This window comes from Astatotilapia calliptera, chromosome 10 (genome assembly GCF_964374335.1).
Source record: "Astatotilapia calliptera chromosome 10, fAstCal68.1, whole genome shotgun sequence".
Taxonomy (NCBI): Eukaryota; Metazoa; Chordata; class Actinopteri; order Cichliformes; family Cichlidae; genus Astatotilapia; species Astatotilapia calliptera.
This window is the reverse complement of record NC_137431.1, coordinates 18,552,045-18,576,886: the sequence shown is the minus strand read 5'-3', so window position 1 is coordinate 18,576,886 and position 24,842 is coordinate 18,552,045. Positions and strand designations below refer to the sequence as shown.

General features: G+C 42.0%; 3 protein-coding genes across 3 annotated transcripts in view; 2 read left to right on the top strand and 1 right to left on the bottom strand.

Moving 5' to 3' along the window:
* Positions 1-2,916: 2,916 nt before the first annotated feature.
* Positions 2,917-13,161, top strand: kl (klotho). The gene is made up of 13 exons (XM_026182838.2): positions 2,917-3,770; positions 5,145-5,575; positions 5,659-5,738; positions 5,864-6,026; positions 6,457-6,562; positions 7,478-7,627; positions 7,744-7,979; positions 8,487-8,682; positions 10,112-10,290; positions 10,392-10,499; positions 10,627-10,732; positions 10,884-11,010; positions 12,646-13,161. Exons 1-13 carry the CDS (start codon positions 3,051-3,053, stop codon positions 12,978-12,980), a joined length of 2,937 nt encoding a protein of 978 aa, XP_026038623.1. The 5' UTR covers positions 2,917-3,050; the 3' UTR covers positions 12,981-13,161.
* Positions 13,162-14,689: 1,528 nt separating this feature from the next.
* rfc3 (replication factor C (activator 1) 3) lies at positions 14,690-18,693 on the bottom strand. Its single transcript, XM_026183176.2, has 9 exons — positions 18,470-18,693; positions 16,766-16,903; positions 16,531-16,598; positions 16,288-16,385; positions 15,914-16,095; positions 15,666-15,802; positions 15,479-15,577; positions 15,325-15,394; positions 14,690-15,228 (listed from the first exon to the last, which is right to left on the bottom strand). Exons 1-9 carry the CDS (start codon positions 18,554-18,556, stop codon positions 15,037-15,039), a joined length of 1,071 nt encoding a protein of 356 aa, XP_026038961.1. The 5' UTR covers positions 18,557-18,693; the 3' UTR covers positions 14,690-15,036.
* Positions 18,694-23,259: 4,566 nt separating this feature from the next.
* Positions 23,260-24,842, top strand: part of stard13a (StAR related lipid transfer domain containing 13a) — a 50,776-nt gene continuing 49,193 nt past the window's right edge. The window contains exon 1 of the mRNA XM_026181698.2: positions 23,260-24,232. Within this exon, the coding sequence (XP_026037483.1) occupies positions 23,510-24,232 (723 nt within the window). The 5' untranslated portion in view covers positions 23,260-23,509. The remainder of the gene's footprint in view (positions 24,233-24,842) is intronic.

Genomic DNA, 24,842 nt, shown 5'->3' with positions numbered 1-24,842 from the left:
GCAGGTTAGTCGTGCATATATCTGAGCACGCTGTCACAAACACACTCAGTCAGAGGGCCTCGCATGTTTTAGTCGGACCTCTCCTCAAAGCTCAGCTAGCATTCGCTCGAAGACACCAGAACTGGACCCGTCCCCTTCAGAGGAGAGCAGGCTCACACTGAGCACATGAAACGTTTCACCCCCTGAAACATTATCCAGGATGTCTGCACTGGGGAGGATGAGGGATTTCCTGGGAGGGTCACACAGACTGCTGTGACTGTTCATAGGCGCTGGGATGATGTCCTCAGACCCAGCGTCAGACCTTCTGCTGGTGAAAGACACTGTCCAGCCCATGTTGCCAGAGTTTACTCAATTCCTGGATGATGTAGACAGTGAAGCCACTGACTGACACACGTTTCCCAGACTTGAATCCAATTAAGAACCTCTGGGATGTTATGAATCAGTGACTGACGTCACCAAATAAGGCTCACTGGTGCTGGCATCCAGGTCTGGAGGGGAGGGGGGGGTCCCCCGGGACACCATCTGCTGTCTCATCAGAATCAGGGTTTGCAATGCAGCCACATACACAACTGAGCCACAGTATAATGCAAGCTGAATGAGCAATTTCAGCTAGTAATTCTGATTTTTGTAGATTATGAATCCAGCCCTCAAAGGGTTGATGATTTTGTTTATTGAGATTTGATGTTTGTATAAAATCTTCTCTTCATTTCTTTGAGCACAGTAATCTAATGCATCTTACAGTAAACACCTTGTGAGGTGATGCTTTAAAACAAAACTGTGTAGTTTATGTATTAACGCCTTGCACACTCAGACATGTGCAGGTAGGGTCTGCTAAGGATTTGTAACACGGCTGGTTTCAGGATCCATGGACTGACATCAGCAGATTTCAAGTTTTTAAGGAGATGCAAACAGATAAGTCAGTGTCCTTCTTAACTAAATTTTAACCCAACATGAAGATTGCACTTTAAACTGCTGTCAGAGTGGACATCAAGCAGCATCAGATGTGGATTGTCTGTGTATTTAAATTATTTATTTGCAGAGAGTCAAAGCACACTCACGCTGTCCAGTCCAGTGTTTGTGCACTCTGAGGCTGCTAAGCGTCCAATGTTGCTCCTTTTCCTGTGTTGTTTATGAGGCAAGCTGTGCTCCTCGTTGCTTATGCACATGTACTTGAGTTTTGAACTTTTGCAGCGTAGCCCAACTCAGTGGAAAAACACCCACACACCACAATCTGCCTTCGGGTTATGGTCCGTGCCAGGCCTTAATCACATACTGTTCGACTGCCGGCTGAGTCTGTTTCCCTGCATTAGATAAACCACCTGCCTTTCAAGGCAAATTCAATAAATGACAAGAGCATGCACTTCTGTCCCCCGCTGAGCTGAGCTGCACCGACGAGCAGCGACTACACGCTCATCTCCAACGTCCCTGTTCAAATGCACAGAGCTGAATGAGGAAAACAGTTTGTTAAAGGTGTGCACGCATTTCTTACCTCCCATTAGACTAACCAGTAATGAGGATAATGGTTGCTTTATTCTGTAAAGACCTCATTGGCCCAGTCTCAGTTCGAGTATGCACCAGCCTCCACATGACCTTAGCTGGATGAACAATTGAGGGTTGGAAGGAAGCAAAGAAGGAAAAAGCTGAAACTGAAAATCATTCTCACAGTATGGATCCGGCTTCATTTGATGTCACTAATCTGGATTTCAGCAGGTGAACTCTGAGCTTTTCCAAACGGTATCACAAACTAAATCTGTCACTTGTTAAAATTTTGATTAAGTGGTCCAGACGGTCATTTGAACACTCGCGTGTCAGGACAGTCAACATGAGACAAACTGTCCCCATACAAACTCTTCTCATACCATCTTTATAGAGCCTTTCTTTGATCAAGTTATACATTTCCTTACGAGATATGGTTTATGACTTCTTTTCATATTTGTTTACATTTGTAAAGATGAGGACAGAATTATTAAGACTACAGACCAAGGTCCAAAGATACCCTCAATTTTATCTTATTTTACAAGCTGTGAGGATTGCATAAGATAAAACACATCATTGCACAGTGGTGGTTTGTGCCATGGCTCAATAAAACGAAATAAAGCTCTTATTGTGTGCAAACAGGAATAATAAATAATACATTCTTTCTAAAGAAAACAAGTATGATTAGAAATGCTTTTGGACATATTTGTTTGCTGCCTTTATATTATTTAAACGATCTGCATTGAAATGTGATTGTGGCATTAGAACTGTATACAGAGTCTGGTGTAGGTTAAGGAGGTCAGGTTAGATTTGGAGTGTCAGGCTGGAAGCTGCCAGCAGCACCAACAGACTCATGTCTCTTCACATATTTATGCAGCAGCTATATGGACCAAAATAGCCGACAGCAAGAGAGGCCTGAGTTTCCAAGCAACCCAGCTGAGAGCAGGAAGATAAGGAAGTGATGTGCTGCAGGGTACACTCAGTCTGCTGTTTGCATACATCTCCTCTTCACCCCCCTCTCTTTCTGTGTGGGGTCCTGAGTGAACCGGATCCGGTGAGAAATGTCGATGAGCTTTTATTGCGCTTGATGTGTGACACCGGAATACAGTTATGAAATTATGTGCCAGCTGAGGATGCATAATAATAGGACCGTTACTGGGATTATATTAGGGGTGTTACACCTGGGCCACTCTCCTTTCCTGTGCTGTGAATACTTTATCACATCTAGACTAAAAAAGAAAAAAAAAAAAGCCAAACTGCGGCCTTGCTTGAACAGACAAAACAAGCATATTTAATGTATCCATGTCCCATCAGTTGTTGTTAAAACTAATGTGGTTAAGCAAAGGATTGGCCATTTGGGGCTCTTAACATCAGGTTGTGCCTGGAGAGCTCGTTGCGTCAGGTGCTTTGGCTAATAATTGATAGATTTGGAGAGGCGGCGTGTGGTGGGTTCACAGCTGGCTGACTGCGCTCCACAGTCCCGTGTTTAGTGACTGAAAAGCTCCAAGCATGATTAAATAAGAGCCCCTTTAAGGGACAAAACTGGACATCCAAAGCCAGTATTGACGGCCACCATGAAGGCTTTGCTCACCTTCGTGACATTTCTTGGCTTCTTCACCCCCGTGACCGCAAAGCCTAACGCTGGCTTGAAAACCTGGGGTCGCTTCAATAAGCTGCCCTATCCGGCAGACAAGGCTTTCCTCTATGACACCTTCCCCAAGGACTTCATATGGGCGGTGGGTACGGCCGCGTACCAGGTGGAGGGCGCATTCGAAAAGGACGGGAAGGGGCTCTCCATTTGGGACACTTTTACGCGCGGCGGCACCCGAATGATCACCGGAGACGTGGGCAGCGACAGCTACCACAACATCAACGCTGACACCCGAGCCATTAAACAGCTAGGGGTCAGCCACTACAGATTTTCCCTGTCCTGGTCCAGGATTTTTCCCAACGGTACCCGTGGCAGTTACAACGAAATCGGCACCAACTACTACCGGACACTCATTAAGAAGCTGAAGGAGATCCGCGTGGAGCCGGTGGTCACGCTCTACCACTGGGACCTGCCAGACCACCTGCAGCAGACCCTCGGCGGATGGAGCAACCCGGAGCTCGTGGGGATTTTCAAAGACTACGCCGATTTCTGTTTCCAGGCTTTCGGGGATGACGTAAAGTACTGGATCACCATCGATAACCCCTTTGTGGTGGCGAGACACGGATATGGCACCGGAGTGGTGGCTCCCGGGATAAAGACCGACCCTGATCTTCCATTCCGGGTTGGACACAACCTGCTCAAGGTGATTCTATGTTGTTCCTGTGTGTATGTGTGTTTTTTAAAATATCTAAAATATGTGCTTACATTATTAAAACAACTTTAGTGAAGAGGATTTGAAGGGGTTATTTCTAAAATAAAGAAATTACCTGTTTTGTAAGTATTCATTTGACTCTGTAGCCAATCCAATACTTAAAGCATCTTTACGTTACATTTTCTGCTCTCTGGGCCAGCTCTCCCATAAAAAGGACATTTTTAATGTCAATGAGACATTTTAGGATGATATAAAGTGATATAACAGTCACTTTACCAAAAACTGACTGGCGCTTATGCCTTGTGAAGGGAATGTTCTTTCTCAAATTCACTTGATATCATTCAGGGGAGATATTTTTGACAGAGTACAGGCCAACAAATCTAAAAAAATTATAACACTTAAACTAAGATTGCCTGTAGTATTTATTGTAAGTGACTTGTTTCCATCCAACCTGTCAGTTTGGGGCATAAAGAACACTTCTGTTAATGGGAAATGCATTTTAAAGCAAAAAAGAAAAAAAAAAAGCTAGATGTAGCAAATTTGATACAAATTAAAACTCATGTATGCCATTATTTCCCAGTTTAGTCTTTAAAGGGTTACAAAAGTCTTTTTAAAGCAAGATCTAGCCAAGAAATTGCAACAAAAATATGACATCACAGTATTATAAAGAAATTTAAATGGTCAAAAAGGACTTGATTTATTATATTGCAGGTACAATCACACAGAGTCGTAAAGATACTTGCAAAACATGTCATTATTTTATATATAACGTCTTTGTAAATCCTGCTGACTACACGTTAGTTCACAAATAAGCAAAGCTATTGCAGACAATAACCTCACAGAAACAAACATCTTACTATGTTGATTGTTTTCTTAATTTTTCTCAGCACCATGAGTAACTCCTTATCATTTTCTGCCTGAGGATCTTTACCGACCTGCTGACAGCGAAGCTCATGGCTTTGGCTCGCCATGCTTATTTGGATTTGGACTCTCTTAAAAATTATGTATATCTTTTTTTATGGTCTTGTTTACTGGAGTGTAGAACGTTTCAAGATGCTTGAAATGTATGACTTACATGAAGACGAAGCGGGTGGAGCAATGACAAGTTTTTTTCTTTAAAACTGTTAATCTATAAACTCCATCATCGTGGATAACCTGATTGTGTAGGAACGAATATTTGATCGAGCTGCTCTCATGAGTAATAATGTATTTGTTTCTGGGCTGCTGTGAAAATAATAAATCTCAAGGCCTTATAATATTTAATATTATTAATGTTATATTTGTTTTGTGTCATCCTTCCCAGCATTTATGCCTACATCCCATCCACCCATCTCCCCTCTTTTTCTGTGCTTCTCCCTCCTCCAGGCTCACGCAGCTGCTTGGCATCTCTACGACCGCCACTACCGTCCACGACACCATGGCAAACTGTCCATGGCGCTGGCCTCTCACTGGATCAAGCCCAGCCGCACTCGCCTGGAAAGCCTGAGAGAATGTCAGTGCTCCCTGGACCACGTCCTGGGTTGGTTCGCCCGGCCACTGTTCATAGATGGGGACTACCCTCCCTGCATGAAGTCAAGGCTGGGCTCACGTCTGCCCTCCTTCACGCCGGAAGAAAGTGAACAGGTGAAAGGAACAGCTGACTTTTTTGCCCTCTCTCACGGAGCGGCGCTGAGCTTCCATCTGATCAACGACAGCCTCAAGTTTGGGCAGCAGGAGGATCTGGACCTGAGGATGCTGCTATACTGGGTCAACACGGAGTATGACAACCCCCCCATCTTTGTGGTGCAGAGTGGTTGGTAGGTGTAGACGCTCTGCTGATTGCACAGCACCTCTTTGATGCCACCTCATGTCTCTGTTGAACGTCTTGGTTTCCATGCAGGTACGTCCTCGGCAACACCAAGACAAAAGACCCAAAACACATGTACTACCTCAAGAGGTTCATCGCCGAGGCGCTAAAGTGTAAGTCCAGTGTCGTGCATTGACATTCTCATATCAGCATAAGTGGTCATAAAAACAATGGCAACCCGATATCTTCACACTGAAACTAAATATGGGTCATCTGCGCTGTTGTGTTTGTAATCCAGCAATCGTCATAGATGGAGTGAACGTGATTGGATACACCGCCTGGTCTCTGATAGACGGCTTTGAGTGGCACAGGGAATACGGGATACGACGGGGGCTTTACCATGTGGACTTCAACACTCCTGACATGAAGAGGGAGCCAAAGACATCTGCCACCTTTTACAGGCATGTGTTCAGTTCTTATCATTTTGTGCAGGTATCTGTTGAATTCCTCCAACAGCAGAATAAGTTACTATGATAATAAAATGCTGTACAGCAGCACAGCAGAGCGATAAAGCTGATGAGCCACACCAACAACTCATTTCCACTACCTTCATGTAGTGGGAAAGAGTTGTTGAAGCTGGATTAAGAAGAGATTTAATGATCAGTAAGCACCAGTACCAAGAAATGGGATGTTTACTTTGAGATCATTGATGGAGAAGATGTAGAGAAGGTTAGACAGCACAACATATCTGCAGTAACCGTTTCATCTTGGTTCAGTTAAGGACTCTTCTCTTTTTATATATATATAAAAAAATCACAATTATGTCTTACAAACACCGTAAAGAGACACAATAAAGGAAGAAAGTTTGTGCCGCTGTCATCATTCCTACAGAAACGTCATCCAGAGCAACGGTTTCCCAGAACTTCCTGAGAACAGACCAGTACAAGGATCCTTCCCCTGTGATTTCGCCTGGGGTGTGTCAGCCAACTCAATCCAGGTGCTTGTGGGTGTTTGTGCATGTAAACTGAGCCCGGGAGGAGATGGTGTGTAGGCACTGCAGGGGGTTTTGCAGATGGATGCGGAAGTCATGGCGGGCCAGAGGTCGGATAATGAATGAAAGGCGATTAGAATGCTTGTAACACACCCAAAAAAGATTCCAGGTCTGACCAACCGTCTCAGCCGTGGGCAAAAAGATGATAGTCAATAAAATTCTAAAAGATAATTTATTGACACGATAATCAAAAGATAAAACAGTCCAGTGTCCCATTTGCGAATCAAGTAAATACACACAGTCCCAAGGCCAGAGCCAGCTATGCCACAATGCCTGTTGCACTCCACGTGTTGACTTCAACAGGGGTTAGCACCACCCTGCAAGTAGATAGCCAGTGGTCACTACAGCCTCTGCAACTCTGCTGCCTTTAGGCTGTGGCATATAATAGGCCCTGGCCTGCACAGAGAGACAAATGAAACACTCACTATATAACTCACAGTGCAAAACCCATCCATCCCAAACATATCAGATTTCATTACATTACACAGTAAAGCGCTATATAAATACAGGCCATTTACCATTTTACACACCTGCAGAGAAAGACAAAATGACGCAGCAGTGTTTGTAGTGTGGGCTATAAGTAGACCAGTGTATCAGTGCAATCAGGTACACCTGCCTCTAATTAGTCCAGCCCCATTACAGCCATTGGCTCACCAAAAATGTGACACAACCACTCCCAACCCAGTGCAACTTCAAAAAACAATATGGAGCTGAATTAATACAGGTACATTCGTCTTCTATGGTGAAAGTCCAACTTAGAAACAGGGACAGTAATTAACCCTCTCTTAATCATAAACCACATGAACCCTCAGAGACATCCTGCAAAACTGCTTTGATCGTTTTGCATCGTTATTCGCACAGGTGGAGACCACGCCCACCCAGTTTGCAGACCCAAACGTTTACCTCTGGAACATCTCCAACAACGGAGAGCTGCTGAAGCTGGAGGGCTTCAGCGCGCCGCCTCTACATCGAACCCCACACTGTGCCGATTACGCCACCATCCGCCAGCAGGTTGGCCATTTTACCCACCTGCCACCTGTTTTGGCTCTTTTTTGGGTTACAGCATGTAAAGGTTTGAGGGAGGTTTCTTAGTTTCAGTGTGTATCCCTCCTCCTTCTCCTCCCTAGGTGGAAGAAATCAGGCAGATTGGAGTAAACCACTTCCACTTCTCCCTCAACTGGTCAGCTCTGGTGCCTACAGGGGATGTGGCTCATCCTAACACCACCCTGCTGGGGTACTATCGCTGTTTCTCACGTCAGCTGCTCCAGGCTAATGTCACACCTGTGGTCACTCTTTGGCACCACACCCGCCAGCGCAGCAGCCTGCCGGCCCCGCTGGATACTGCCAACAAGTGGCTGAACAGGTCAGATAGAGCGCTTATATAAACACCGTTTGAGCTTGAAAATTTGCTCCGAATACAGAACAAATACACCTTAATTTCTATGAGTCATGGTTTATCACAGCTTACAGTAATGGGCAGAGTGGTGTGATATAAAAGCAAACATGCGGCGATGTTTCCAGGAACAGTGTGTCCATGTTTTCACCTGCGTGATCGCTGACTGCTCCGTGTTTTCTCTTCCTGTAATAAAGAGATACTAAAACCAGCAATCCCAATATTTGAAAGTCTGATGTGCTGGCATTTTTAACTCCATTAGTGACATCTGACGTTGTTTTTAAAGTAGAATGATAGCCACCATTATTATTTTTTGAAATCACATGTAAGTGCCTGAATGTTGTCACTGTGCAAAAGTCTTGAGCCACAGTACATACTTATACTGTGTATATACTTATTTTTTATTAGATATATCAGAGCAGCAAGATTACTTCCATTTCAGTTTCTTAATGTAGATATTGTTTTCCCTTGTAACAGTAAGACTCCAGAGGCCTTTGCAGACTATGCCAGGCTTTGCTACAGAGAGCTAGGGGCCTATGTGAAGATATGGATCACCCTGAACGAACCAAACGATGAGATGGTGAGCTACCCGGAGGGCCATGAGATGCTGCGGGCTCACGCGCTGGCCTGGCATGCTTACGACCGCGAGTTCAGATATGCACAGGGAGGAAAGGTCAGTGAAGTGCTGGTTCTGTGTGGACCAGGGGCGGATCTAGAGAAGCTTTCTTAGGGTGGCATGAGGGTGGCAAAGAAATCAAATGGGGTGGCAAAATCAAAGCCTCCCCCCCCCCCCCAAACACATATGCAGGTGGTTACATATGGTTAGAATGATTCAGTAAGCATACACGTTTTTCATATAAATATAGTCTATAACTTAATTATTGTCTGTAGCCCACATAATTACACACTTTAGTTACATAAAACATGTGAGTTTTGATGTTATGTACTGTATAGCGTGTATAATAAATAAATATGTAGCCCAATAAGTATAAAATCCAGAAAGCTACACAACATGGGGCGGTTCGTTTACAAAAACAAGTCTAACTTAAGTTTCACACTGTTTTTTGTTAGAAAACAATCACATTGTTACACGCTTAAATTACACAAAATTTCAGAAATCTGCACTGTGATGAACAAAAATTTAAACCTAATTTTTCATGATTTGTTGGATACTGGAGACTGAGGTCTGAAATACAAACGGCCATTTTTGACTCCTTTTGAGTTTACGTTTCACCCTCAGATTGTTTCATTTTATTTTTTCCCCCTTGCCTTGTTTGGTATCTTTTCAGCTCAACTGAATTTAGTTATTTTTTTCACTGACATACTGCATTAGTACTACTATTACTATTAATAGTACTATTACTGATCTGAAATCACACAAAGAACTTAAAATCCTAGTAGTATTTTTTTTACTGTAAAAAAACCCCACAGACATGTTGAGTACATTTTTATAACTTGAATTGCAAATATAAATTCTGTATATGTTTACAAAATGTACAGCTATTTATCTAAAAATGCAGCCAATACACCTGCCAGGTTTTTTTTTTTCATTTTCTACAACCATTTAAAAATATTACTAAAACTAAAATGAGAGAACAATCAGGTTTTGCAGTAAGATGCCCCACAAATGACGTGTGCCAGTAAAAAAAAAGTTTAAAATAGTCATGTGATTTGGAGGTGCAGCGTGTCCGTGGACCACAGAGGGTTAATAACACTCACCTTCCTTCCATTTCCAGAGTGCAACATCCAACCACCTGTGTAAAAGCCAAAATTCCCATGGTGTTGTTCAAAATGTGCTCTGGCACAATCATAAGCATCGCTTGCTACTAAAAACAAGAAAAAAGCAGGTCCTGCTATGGGCTGAACCATTTATTAATGGTGGTGGGGGGGACGGGACACTATCCAATATATTCAGTTTTAGCATTTATATTCACTGTTGACTGTAACTACACTCAAACTGTTAATGCTATCTTATTTTCATAAACAACACTGTCACTTGCCACCCCGTGCCACCCTTCTAGATCCGCCCCTGGTGTGGACACCAGGAGAAAGAAATATTCTCAGATGCTCACCTGAACTTGGCATGCTTTGTGTAATATCAGGTGTCTCTGGCTTTGCATATGGACTGGGTAGAGCCGGCATTTTCATTCAGCCGAAAAGACGTGGAGCCGGCTAAAAGGGTTTTAGACTTCTGCGTCGGCTGGTTCGCAGAGCCAATCTTTGGCAGTGGGGACTATCCTGTGGGGATGAGGAGCTGGCTGCGGCAGCTGAACTCACTCGAGTACAAATCCTTCATTCACAGTGTGGTACAGTTTTAAAGCCTTGTGTGTAATATTAAGTGTACGCAGTTAAATTTTAGTTATATTTTATGTGCTTCCACAGACTGCCAGTTTTCAAGAAGGACGACAGACAGCTGGTTAAAGGGACGTATGACTTCTTTGCCATCAGCCACTTCAGTACCAAGCTTGTGACTCACGCCAAGGAAGACTCGTACGACCTCACTCCTCTGGACACTCCACTCTGTTTTAATATGACTTCAACACTATCCAGGCTCATCAGAAATTATTTATTAACTAATAGGAAGTTCTTTAGTCACTCTTATTTTCTACATCTACAGATACACCTACACAGCAATGCTTGAAGTCCAACACATGATTGATACCACGTGGATCATGTCCCCAAGACCTGTCGTGCCCTGGGGACTGAGGAAAGCCCTCAACTGGGTAAGACTGTTGTGATGGTTGTGGTGTGCAACCATCTGTTTCCCGTTGCAGTTATGTGTTTTCATACTGAGTGGATGAAAACTTTCAGGTCAGATGTTGTTTCAGTGTAATAGCAGCATAAGAGGCTCTGTTTTTTTTTTTGCTCTGTAAGGTGAAAGAGCACTACAGCGACGTGCCCGTCTACGTGATGGCTAACGGGGTCCAGGAAGATCCGGCCCGCTTCAAGGACAGCCTGAGAGTTTACTACCTGTACAACTATATCAACGAGGCACTTAAAGGTGAGACTTTTTTGTGGATTAATGTCATGCAACTTGTGTACAATCCTGTAGAGATAAAGTCTTCTCCCCTCTGTGGCCTCAATGCAGTTTAATTATTAGACAGCTATTTAGGTCACTGATCCCAGCTCAGTCAGCTGACTTGGACCCACGTAACTGCAAACACAAATATCAACAGAGATGCACGCACAGTCCACGCTGAAGTTTTGAGTCAGGTCCCTGCCCTTGTAAAGCTTACTGTGTTACACCAAAGGATGATATCTTGTAGTGTTGCTGGAGCCACATTAAGTTTATTATTAGTCATTTTTTTAAGAAAAGCGATGGGAGAGACATTTTCACATGCACTTTGACTTTTGCCAAAGTACAGGAAATAACAAGAGCACTCAGACAGCGCAGCTCCACCCGAAGAGAAAGAGCTATACTTAAACTTTGTTTTATGCTGATGTCAGCATTGGTAATATGAATGTTGTACTGAAAAATAATGTCTTAAAGAGCTCAAACACACAAAGTGCTTATGTCCTCCAATCACTAATATGTTGCTTTAAAGTTTGGAGATAACCATGGAAACTAAGGGTTTTTCCTCATTTTTGTGACCCTGATTTGACCTATGACCTCGAAGAATTCTATAATAAAATGGTGTATTTAATTATCTTTACCCTTATGACTGGAGCAGAACTGGCTAAAATCTTTGGCTTCTATAAGATGTAAAAACTTTTAAAAGATATATTAAGATATATTCATGCAGGGTGTGGTTTTGCAAAACCTTATGGAGTGACATAAGGTGACATAAAAAAGTGCGCTCTACTGCTCTCACTTTGCCGTTTGATATGAAATATTGCTCAAGAGGGTTTGTCGAAATTATTTTTCAAGATCATTTGGCCTTGGGCGTCAACAGTGAAGGTCGATGTCAATTGCTTAGCCAACCTAGGCTGGAGGTTATAGCTAGAAATGTTTTTTTACTTCACTTGGTTGGACAGCTGTTATCTCAGGCTGTAAGGAGAGCATTTGTAGGCAACTTATTCTTAATACGGCGACAGCATCTATGCTTATTTAGTCTTTTTCAAAGTAGTTTATATACACAGGTTAGAGCAATTTTTATTAAGCTCCTGAAGCGCAAATGTAGAGCAATATCTAGCTGCATATGTTTGAGTTAATGAATTATAGAATAACTGTAGTATTTATGTGTTGTTGGCTGTATAGGGCATTGATGTTTTATTTAATTTTATTCATACTGAATATCTGAGGTTGCAGAAGACTGGGTGGTAGAGAAAGATGACTGGGAAAGTACAGCTAAGGTGCTGAGGTTCCTCTCTTGGATAGGGTGCCAAGAGAGGAACTGTGGTACTCCACAAGAAAGTCAGGAGCAGCAGAGAAGTGTGTGAGGTAGGTGAAGGACATGTATGAGGACAGCGAGACAGACAGGTTTAAGGTGGGGGTGGGATTAGGTCAGAGATTGACTAAGTTTATTCTTTTCTCCTGTCACTCAAGAGGAAAAGACAAAGACCTCAGAGAAGATTTATGGAGGCTTGTAAGAGTTTGAGATAGAGTCAGATGATCTGTTGTGGTGACCCCTAAAGGAAGCAACCAAAAGAAGACTCAATATCTAACATGCTGCCTTTCCTCCTCTGTCCTCCACAGCATACACTCTGGATGGTGTAAACCTGAAGGGTTACTTTGCCTATGCCCTGAACGATCAGAGAGACCCGGGGTTCGGCTTGTATGGCCAAGTCCACGAGGAAGTCATTGTCAAAGCCTCTCTTTCCAACTATCGCAACATCATCGAGCATAACGGCTTCCCGATTCAAGGAGCAGAGCCACAGCTGTGTCCCAGTGTGGCACCGCCCTGCCGTAGCTGCCACGTCCTGGGCAAGAGTCCTGTGATGGGCTTCTTGATTCTGGTAGGTTCAGGGGTGCTGATCACCCTGGGCCTCATTATTTACTATACAGCCAAGAGACACAAGGAATGTTACTGATGGCAGGAGCTGCTTCGACCAAAAGTGTGCTTGCAGCAGTGCAGTCTGTTCAGACTGTAATAGTTTGGATTTGATGCTAAAGGAGGTTTGATTTAAGACATGCTGCAATCAGCCTCACATTTTAGGCTTTATATGTCACTAAGTAATGCTGGTGTTAATAAAACATCTCTATTTTAGATAACCTTACGTCTCCAATACGTCTATTTGTTTTCATTGTATGGAGAGAGTGCAGAGGATTAACAAGTTCACAAATAATGGTCTGTCCAGGGTGACACATTCTTTCTCCAAGACGAGTACTAAATAAACAAAATTAAGCAAATGCTACAAGAACTAAGAAGTGGCTGAAAGAGAATCACAAATGAAGCTGCGCAGACATGTTAGAGTTGGGATCAAAGGTCTGACAGTCACAAAATTAATTTTGATTCGCAGGACACAAACCGCATTCATTCCACCTGTAAGTTACTTTGAGTTTAACAAGAAAGATTACAGGACAGTGAGCTTTTAAAAGACATGTAATTATTTATTTGGACACTTAACAAAAAGTGTAAATTAAGCTCTATAATTCAGCTTTTTTGTATTATTTGCATTAGTTTGGCCATTTTTGTTAGTGCAAGTGAATCTGTTTGTGTGTCCTGAAGTAATGTGGTTAGAGCCCACAGTTATATAATTACATACCTGCAGCACACATGCTTTGGCTCACCCTGGAAACATGTTGCATTACGCCCTTGTTCCAGCTGCCTTTACATACAGTACGTACAGCTGTGAAAAAGAAAGTTTTCACAGGAGTCTATGCAGGCCTGTGAAAAACCAAGTACACACTACACTCTAAGTGCACTTCCACAGGAATAAAGTAGGTTGCAAGAGTAACTCCTCTATAAAAGCAGAAATTTTGAGTTTGCTGCTCTGGAGCACTAAGCTGTGCGTTTACACGTGTACAGTTTTCCCAGGAGTGGCCTACAGCTCAGACTCATAGTCCTCAGTTAGCAGGTTAAATGTTAGAATTCATGACAATACAATTAAAAAAAGGCTGAACACATGCAGCGTCTTTGGAAGGACTGCCAGGAGAAAGCCTCTCTAAAAGGAACATGGCAGCACAGCTCAGATGCATCTGAACAAACCACAAGACTTCTGGAACAATTTTCTTTCGACAGGAAAAACAAAAATGCAGATGTTGGTCATGCTGCACAGCATTACTTTTAACAAAAGCCAATTAGCATATCAGCTCAAACACCTCATACCAACTAGTGGAGGGCTGATGATCTGGGCTCGTTTTGCAGCCTCAGGACCGTGAAGTGGCCACAAACTCCTCTGTATGCCAAAGTATTCTGGTGAAATTAGGACAAGCAATAGGACAACGATCCCAAACACAGCAACAAATTTACAACAGAGAGGCTGAAAAAAGAAAATAAAGTGCTCCAATGACCCAAAGTCCACACTGAGGCCTGATGGAAATGGTGTGGAGGGACCTTCAGCGAGCTGTGCATACATGAATGAATGTATCACCCATCTGTAATTGTATTCACCCTAGTTTGGGCAATCTTGTTATCCATTTACTACAGGCTGACTCATCCTGAAATATGATGCGTTACATCCCCCTTTGCTCATACGTACCATGCATCAATATCTCGATTTCAGGTTAAAAAAAAAGGCTCAGTGTTTATGATAATCATTATAGATTTGGTCACATCCATACAGCATACAGATCAGAATATCTGTAATCAAAGCAATTTATTGTTTTGTTCAGTACAATGTGAATTCTCCCCCCCCCCTCCCCCTCCCGGGGTGGTCATCACACCACCCCTATTAGTAGTTTACACGACTACACAGAGAGATCAAAGTTTACTAACAGCGTTTAGCGCTGAGAGTTTTGGGCAACTACGCATAAAGCCAGAAACTGTAAGACTTATTGTGGAGTAAACTGTGTCAGCATCACCACAATGCCTAAAAAGAACAGAAGCCTGTCTCAAGTCCAGTGAAAGTTGTGGAGGCAACAAAGAAACGCAGCTGTTAAACTCCTGACCAGAAAAATATCGGTCTATTTAAAGTCCACTTAAAGTCAAAACATCATCGCATCCAGACCATCTTCCATGAACTTCTTGTAGATGGCCATGAACTTGGCAGTGAACGCCTCCAGGTGGTAGATGGCTTTGCTCCCCAGCTGTAGTCTGTGCTCATAGTAGGCTGCAATGTGAGCCACCTCCGTCTTCAGCTGCCCATCACAGTTATTAAGCAACTCTTTCACGAGACACTGTTAGAGGAATGAACAAGGACACTTTTACAGCCTCTTCATTAAAGACAACCACAAACTGCACTTTCACAGGAGATAACGTGAAGTAAACGATACCTTCATGATAATCTCAGGAGGGATGCAGTGGGTCAGGAGCTCATACAGTCTGGCTCGGACCTCCAACAACCTGGAACAAACACGGGTGGGAATTTTCATCAAAGTATCTCCACAAGTTTGATCTCTAACAGAACCAAATCTCTGTCACATGTACCTTTGAGGACTCTGCTGGCTGACGATGGCATTAGCCGTTTCTCTAAGATAAACCTCCCAGTCTGTCTCCGGGACGTCTTGGTCCACTGAGAATGGATACCTGTGAATAATAAGATATGCTAAATAAGTATGTGTTTAGGTTTAATTCCAACATAAGAAAGAAAATAGTAAGTTTTGCCACAACTTACTGCTGCACTCGGCAGGCTTCGCACATCAAAAGCGCTTTACGGAGGTTGCGACCAGATTTCTCGCCGATTTGCTTGGCCAGCTCAGGCGGGAGGACGAGACCCTCCTTTTTACAGACGGACGTAAGAATATTACAAACCTTAAAAAACAAGAATACAGCAGAGAAAAATTTACTTTAATGAACAAAAACACAAGTTCCAAATAATGTAGATTAGTAAGAGCACGCCAAAAGACACCAAATTCGTCTCACCTCTTCTGTGCTCGGCAGAGGAACTCTAATCGCCAGACAACGGCTCCTAATTGGCCCGATGACTTTGGATGTAGAGGTGGAGCAGAGGATGAGTCTGCAGGTGGCCATGTACTTTTCCATCGTCCGACGCAAAGCGTGCTGGGCATCCTTCGTCAGTCTGTCCACCTCTGTTAGCAACACCACTGAGAAAAAGAAAAAGATAAGGGTGCCAATTGCTAAATAAGTGACAGGTAGATGCTGTGACTTCACAGAGCTAAATGGTAAATAGGTGAAATGAGTTCACAGATAAAACATAATCCCGCAAGTCTACATTTTTACTCTTAACGGTTAAGTCTTCATACATTTGACTACAGGCTAAATTAGCACACTTCTACCTTTGAAGTCTCTCTGTGTGCTCGACTGGATTTGCTGAGACTGTGCCACAGTTTTGATCAGCTCTTGAATCACCACGCGGTCCTGGTTCCCCGCATCACTGTACAGCACAGAACAGAAATACAATAAACAAACATTAAAGCTGAAGCAAAAAGGCCTTTTATAGCAACTATAGTTGTCACATGTACTGGAGGGAAAAAGTAAAGATACAGGAGTGCAACTATCAAGTAAGAAAATCTCCTCACCTTGGATTTACTTCCAAGTGATAGTTGCTGGCTATGGTGTTAATCTCAATTTTCTTCTTTGAGGGAGCCTGCAGACAAAAACCACAAACTGGGAAATCAACTAAATCTTTAAGTTGTAAGTCTAAAAAGTTGAAGATTGATCAGAGATGTGACTCTAAATACAGCATGTGAAAGGTGTATTTTACAGAAGTTATTCGCTTGGGGAGAGTGATTGTTTAATTATTTTCCCTCTTACCACAATGGTCTGGTGCTCAATGCGAAGCTTTTCCACCCCAGGACCGTAGAGCTCCCTCAGCAGACACATGATGCGAGTCTTCTTGCCTGCACCTGATGGACCGTACACCAACAAGTGTGGGAAGTCACCACCCTGAACCTGAAACATTAACACAAAATTTGTAGTTTTTCTTTCTTTTTTCCTTGTGTTTGAAGTTTTTTTTTTTCTAAAGAATCAGACATTATATCTTTGCTTTTAAATATTACCAACATTGCGTTATGTTGCCAATGAGAGCAACACTGCTCTGCATGCAAAGAAAATGTGACAACTGTTATTAAACTTTACTTTTCATTATCTACAGTATATTATATACCTTTTTATATTACTTTTTCTTAGCTGTTCTTGTTCAGGAGTTTACGTCAACTCATGAATTATCAAGGTCATGTCATGGTTATTTTGGGATTTTGTTTCTCCAGCGTAAAAACGTTGTGCAGTATACATCTTAAATGACCAAAACACAAGACAACAACCCAAAAAACAAGAATTGGGTGAACAAGTTTAAATTTATTTTATTGATGGTGCTGAAGGTTAACTTCAGACCTATTAACTTCTCATTAGTTATCACAGTCGACTACAACTGGTAGTTTCTCTTTGCCAGCATAGAAAGGATTTGTTTGACAGCACTCATTGGACTGACCAATACTCAGAACAATGTAAAATGCCAAAGTCAGTAATTGAAGATGTGCCAGTGGTAGCGGTACACTGCACAGAGTGGATGGAATAATGGAGAAGGGGGACTACATCCAAAATCTAGATGGTTGAAACTTGGACAAAATTGGGTGCTGTAACAGGACAATCATCCTAAAAATAAACCAAAGCTGGTTTGGAAAAGCAGGCTAAACTACTAAAAGCTCCTGGCTAAACTGAACCCTTTTGTGGATTATGCTTAAAAGCCGGGTCCATGCTAGAAATCAACCAATTTAAATGAACTCTTCAGAGATGAGAGAAAATCTAAAATAAATTCAAACTTTTACAACCAATTATTTTTAAAGTCATAAAAGATATGCACCATGCAATCATTCCAACTTGGAAGAACAATAGTTTGGATGGATGGATAGATGGATGGAATGATTAAAAGCTCAATATTACCATTACACTCATGACCAAGACGTCAGTGGATTAAATTTTCTCACCAAAACTGTATGTTTTTGAAAACACCATTTTCAAGCATTCACATGAATGGAATAAGAAACACAAAAAGTATGAATAGTACCTCCTAAACGATGAACATATGTGAACAAGCACTTCAAAAACAAGTTGTGTGTGCACAATACTCTGTCTAGGAAAGGATGGTGTGTGTGATGTGTATACAGAAAGTGTGAGAGGATGAGATCATCTTTAAGCGGATGTGAAGCCTTATTAAAATGGCATTTGCTCCATCAGATATAGGGATCTATTTTCCCTCTTGGTCAATACTGTGAGGTTCTGGCTCCATTATAGTGTCAAAGTGGAACAAGTTGCACATAGCTAGTAACGTCCACGATAGCATGAACGGGGTTGTTTTACAAGCTGTACACAAAAACCTCTTAACCAGCTCAGTAAATCCCCCCACAATTGTCTTGCAAAGCTAAACTTGTCGATCATGCCTGCTCACATGCAGCATTATTTACGACGCTACCGCCAATCTGAATAAACAGCCATCATGGAGGAGCTTATTTCTCTTACCAGGTTTTTGAGCTGCGCCGCCTGCTCTTTATGAAAGTCCAGTTTCCCGAGGGACGACGGACGATATTTGTCCACCCACAAACTCATTCTGCTATGGATTCAGTAAAACGTTACAGTCGTCCGTGTTGACAGCAGACACACTCTCCGCTTGCTAATCTCCCGCGAAATGTTATTCACACAGCAACCCGCGCGACTGGTTCCTGCTCGGCTACGGAGAGACGGAGAGGACAAATCTGCTACAGGCGCGTAGGTAAACCGGAATTTTCATTGCGCAAAAAAACAAAAACAAAACAGATATTTTTTTTTATATAGGACTCAGTAAAATAACGTAACTCAGTAATTCAATAATCTGTGAATGCGCTAAAATGTGATTTTTTTATTCCCTCCACATTCTAAAATACACTTTATATGTGATTTATTTAGCTTTTTAGCTACTACTATTGAGAGTTCTGTGGAGTCACACATTCGCAGTCAGCACATTTGTCTTTAAAACTGTGTGTAATTCATCTAAACAGGCGATACCAAATGACCTTTGCTTGTGCCACTCATGCGTGACATCTCTCGTGTCCAGGTGCAAACGGACATTCATGTCATCGTCTTTACAGCAGATGACATGCCTTACTGGGTGGAAGCGATATAAAGGATTTGTTCATGGAAAACAGACTAATATCACAGAGGAATGTGAGACAGTTAATCCCATGCTGCAAAAACAAAGCTGTCATTTGACAATGAAAAGGTATGAGTGCGTAGTTTTTAGTTTTGGGGATTTTTTTCTAGAGGAGCTGACCTTACTGTACAATTATTTGCGTTTTCTATCTCTGTGATCATTATTTGGTCAGAGCACCTTTTTCTTTAACCCACGACTCTGGTTTTGCATCATTCATAAAAGTGAAAAAGTAAAAAAAGAAAAGAAAGAAAAGCAGAAGAAAATATACACTATATATACTTTAGTAGGCAAGCATTGTACTGGGTTTGGATCCCTTTTGCTTTCAGAACTGTCTTTGTTCTTTGTGATATGGGTCCATATGTTAACATTGGTAACATATCAGAGATGCCTCTGGAGGTCATTTGAGTACAGACAGTTTTTTTTTAATGCTCAAGAAACCAGTTTGAGATGATTTGAGCTTTGTGACATGGTGTGTTATCCAGCTGGAAGCAGCCATCAGAAGATACATATGCTATGATCATAAAGGGATGGACATGATCAGTAGTCTGTAGCATTTAAACCATGCTCAGCTGGTACTAAGGGACCTAAAGTGTGCCAAGAAAATACCCTTGACACCATTACACCACCAGCAGCAGCAGCCTGAGCTGCTTATACAAGGCAGGGTGGATCCATGGTTTCATGTTATTTACACCAAAATCTGACCCTACTAGCAAAAATCAAAACTTATGAGACACCAGGTGACAGTTTTCCAAACTTTTGTCCAATTTTGATGAACCTGTGTTAAAATTAACCTCAGTTTCATGTTCTTAGCTGCTGCTGTAGCTTCAGGATTTGTCTTGTTATGTATTCAGAAATGCTACTCCACACAGCTTGATTCTAATGATTTTATTGAGTACTGTTACCCTCCTATCAGTTCAATGCAGTCTAGCCTTTTCACCCTGAGAACTGCTGCTCACCAGATGTTTTCTCTTTTTCAGGGCATTTGTTTTTATGAATGCTAGAGATGGTTGTTTGGGAAAATCCCCGTAGATCAGCATTTTCTTAAATACTCAGAGCAGCCTGTCTGTCAAAATCACCTCTCTTCCCCATTCTGATGCTCAGTTTGACCTCCAGCAGGTCGTCTGGACCATGTCTACTCAGTGAGCTGCTACCATGTGACTGGCCGATATAAATGAACAATAAATGCATGCTTTGAGTGTACGCTCAGGCTCACATCCACAGAACAGAAGCGTGTTTCTCTATGAGTCATTATATTTCCCTCCTTTATCAGAAGAACAGGTTCAGAATTTTAATACCTTGTTTTCTGCAACAACAGAGTTCAAAAGGTCGTTTTTCTTCTCTGATCTGACTGAATGTTTGCTGTCAAAATGAGGATTTATTCTCTTTTGCATTTCAAACAGTATATACATTCAACACTGTCAAGATAAAGCAGTTATTTCTTTCTGCAGCTACTCCTCATTTGGTGTGACCCCTCCGTGGAATTGATTTGTACACTTAAAATACCAGAAACATGTTTTTTTTCCCTCTAAACATTCAAACTTTACCCATCAAACATGACCTTGATGTCTGTTTTTCTCCATTTTGTTTTTATTCTTTTCTTTTTACTCTGCTCAACCTGATCCAGGCGACTATACCTTTTTTTTCACAGGAATGCTACACGAAGCGTGTCTCAGCAGGTTAGCGTAGCTTGTATTGAAATACGTGCATGTTTTATTAATAGACTGGAGATAAATCATCACAGCACAGTGGAGCTTTTAAACATCTGGGGAAGGTTTATCAAGATTCTTCAAACAGGATCGCTCTCATGAATGTGAAGTTCTTCAAAACAGTAAAACATTAATCGCGATCGTCACAATTTAAAGTAAATGTTAATCTCAACATTTAAATAAGTCACGATGTTCCTGATGAACCAAAGATTTGGATGTGAAACTTTGAAGTTATTCTGATTAGGATTTTATTACATTGCTGATGCCTAATGTAACGGCTTAAGTAATTAAGTAATACCCTGAGAAGTTGATGTCACAGTAAGCAAAGAGACTTCTACGGTCTTCCCCCTTGTCCGGACCTCTTCTCCCAAAAAACGGGCCTCAACAGGCGGGATCATTTTCAAGGTTAACATACAAATAGCAGAGCTTCACCCCAGACCACAGAGGTTCCCTCCAAAATGGGAAAATCTGTGTTTTCAAACAATCCTGAAAACTTTTCAGTCCATCCACTTCTCTGTAAATATCACAGGTCTTTCAGTTGTTGATGAAAGCGCACAGGCTGTTAGAAATAGTCTGGAAGGCGAGATATTTACAGAAGATAAGAAGAGTTTGAAGCATTACCTCATGTGCTGTTGAGGAATCTGCTTCTGAGGTGAAAAATCTTTTGCTCTGGGCCATATTGTATAGCAATGAGTGAACAGGGGAGGGAGGGAGTCTGGTTTGTCTTCGTGCAGATATTTAATCTGCTCGATCGACCAACAAAAAGATTTGATTTCCTTTGTCTGGAGTGAATCATTTACCCTTTTTTTTTCTTTTTTTTGCCTTGCACAAACTTTCATTCACATGAAAAATAATAAATAACAGCCGCACTTCAGACAGGCACGCTTACACAAATAATCTAAACACCTGCCCGTGGAGCTCTCTATGTGTTCTCGGTGAGGTAATGTAGGAGGGAAAAGCATTCCTCAGCCCTTCTTTCACTCTCCTCCCCTCTCAGCATTTCACGTCTTTCCCCACATAAACTTAGTCGGTTTCACGCTGTATAAACGCACAGGTCACTTTGTTAGATCTGCTACCCCCTGATCTTCAGCCTGCTCTGAGGAAAGACTTCCTGGGTGACACAACCTTTGTGCTAAAATGTCTGGTATGTTGTAAATATGAGTCTGTGTTTGTTTACAATGCAGCGTGCTTTCATTTATGTGTGTGTGTTTTTTAAGAAGTAGGTCAGAATCCCAAATTCTCTCATATTCTGTCAGTTAGAGAGGATTGAAATGATGTTGATGATGTTTCACATCTCAGCTAACATGTGGGAAATAGTGACATTTGCGACATTGCTGTATTAATCCTCTATGTTGGAAAGGATTTTTGCATGTAAATACTCTCTGTGCTCTACAGTGAATAAGTATTTCTATGTAATTTGAGGGTTAAACATGAGTGTGTCTGTGTGTGTGTGTCTGAAAGGCAACGAAAACATTGAGAACCAGGGTAGGAAAGGGTGTGTTGGCTCCAGACAAAAATAGCTATGTTGCAGGAAAAAACAATGCGTTTGAGAAAAATGCGAGAAAAGAAAAATAATGAAAATGTCAGAGTTACAGAGGAATCAGCCAACAATCACATTCATGATGTGACTGATATGAGTCACATAATTTCACTAAAAATGGAAAAATATTTTTCTACATATTAAAGTAATCTTGTAAAAGCACACTGCCGCTGAGCTATTTTAATTCATTTTAAGTGTCCTGTATGCAGTGTTGAATCGACAGCAGATTTTAATGGAGCACTAACCTTTGCTCGTTACCCCGAGAGTTATTCATTAAAACAAAACTAATGAATTCACAGAATGGGCCTCTGAAAACTGTCCAAGCAGCAGTTTCATGAGCGCTTCACGTAAGTTCCTCTACATCCATTTACAAAACAAATAGCTCTCTGTTACACATTCATATATATTTTTCGTCCCGCGTACATGTGAACATCGATCAGTTTACCCAAATATGCACACTCTGTTTCACCTGAGGAACACTGGAGGAGCTTTATCTTTGTAGGAGAATGATTTATACTCAAATCATGTGTTTTTTTAATCTATCTGTTTTATTTTAAAACTGCATGTGGCGATGCAGTGGTTGGTACTGTTGCCTTAAAGCAAGAGGGCTCCTGGTTTGACCCTGCTGGCTCATGAAATAATTGGCAGAAAATTCAAATGTTTTGACAACTGAGTGCTTATTGAACCGTCTGACAGTCAAAAAATATTGATTAATTTGCATATATGAGTATGAATTTGTATATTATGTGCTACATCCTTCATGTTTTGGAATTTATGTATAAAGGGGTTATTGAATGGATGGATTTTTAAATGTATTCTTGATTAACCGATTTCTGTTTTTCTTTCCTCTTCTCTGTAACTCAGGCATCAAAGAACTTTGGGCCATTTAAATTTGGTCCAAACTGTAAATATCATCCATGCGTACTTTCAGTTTATCAGCTGCAGCTGGTCCAGTTCAGCTCCTTACAGATGGTTCAGTAGAGATGTATGAAGGTCCATCAGCTGCATTGCCTGTGCTGGAATAGTCAAACAGGCATACTTACCATCAGGTTGTCGATCTTCTGTTGGGTGACCTTCAAGGTCGAGCTACTTTCCTGCCTCAAGCCTCCATCGGCCATCTAAGAAGCATGTCTGAGTCTGTTCCTTTGCTGCTTTGTGCTCTGGATCCTGTAACCAGTCATACCACAAAATGGAACGAGCTGAAAATGGACAAGAGCTCCCTGCATGATGCTCCTGTGTCTGATTTCAGACAGAATGGACATTGTGAATGCAGACAGAGTTCAGACATGTCTCCTGGAGCAGGTCAGGACATGGAGGTGTCATCCCTGGATCGCAGAGCAGCTGTTCATAGTGATTCTCAGATGGAGGCAGAGAATGTAAAAGACTGTGGAGCTAAAATACCTCAGCAGAAAGACGAGAGCCCTGCAGAGACCCCAACAGTCCTGGACAAATGTTGTCATAAACGTCTGCCTGCATCTATGAATACACCAGAGGACGTGCTAAGAGTAGTAAAACACCACCCAAGCGCCATTGTGTTCTGTGATTACGACTGTGGGACTGGCAATCAGGTCATCAACGAGAGCTCTGATGGCGGAGAGTCATCGTCATCCACTTCTAAAGAGGCGGAGGGCGAAGACGGTGATGATGACTTTCCTGCAACGTTACAATATAAGGAATTCCTGGTCAGCCGTCGTCGTAGAAACTTGAGCAGGAACAGGAAGTGCTTAAGGAGGAGACAGGATGCCCAGCCTAACAGCACACCATTTGACTGGCAAAAACTCAACAAGGGCAAACCTGGGTTCACAGGTAGCCAGGAGGAGGAGGACACATGGGAGAAGAATGGAAAACAGGTAAGGAAAATAAGAGGGGGGCTTGGGCAATAATAAAAAACAAAGAAGTCTTGTTCACTTAGTAGAACAGCCAGAGAAAGCACTTGAAAAGCCTTTATCCTGTGTTAAATTGCACTGCGGAAAGCCTGATCCTTTTTCCACAGCAGAGAGGGATCCGGTCATAGCAGGAAAAGCACAAGTTTTACTCGTGAAATTAACAACTGCTCCATTCAAGTATTCAAGTGAGCCAAGGCAGCCTGGACTGTAACGCCAATTTTAGCCACAATTAATCTTATTATGTCGCCCCTCTAGTTTCCTAAAGAGACCTGCCAGAATGCCTGCAGCTAAAATCTTTTTTTGCAACTGTGATCCCTACAGGCGCCACCAGAGGGCAGCAACGTCAAAACATTTCGAGCTTGATTTCATTTGAGGGCCAGGAGTGAATTTCCTAAATAGGAATACTTTCATATCATCTTTGAGGAAAATATTCATTGCATTCGTGTGCTGCGTGCACAGCAAGTTGTCATGTGCTGATCCAGTGCTGTATTTAGGCTATAGATGCAGGGCAGCAGGGGGTCTGCACAATGTATTTGAATTTTTTAAAGTAGCCTGTTTTGTTCTTTCTTTTTAT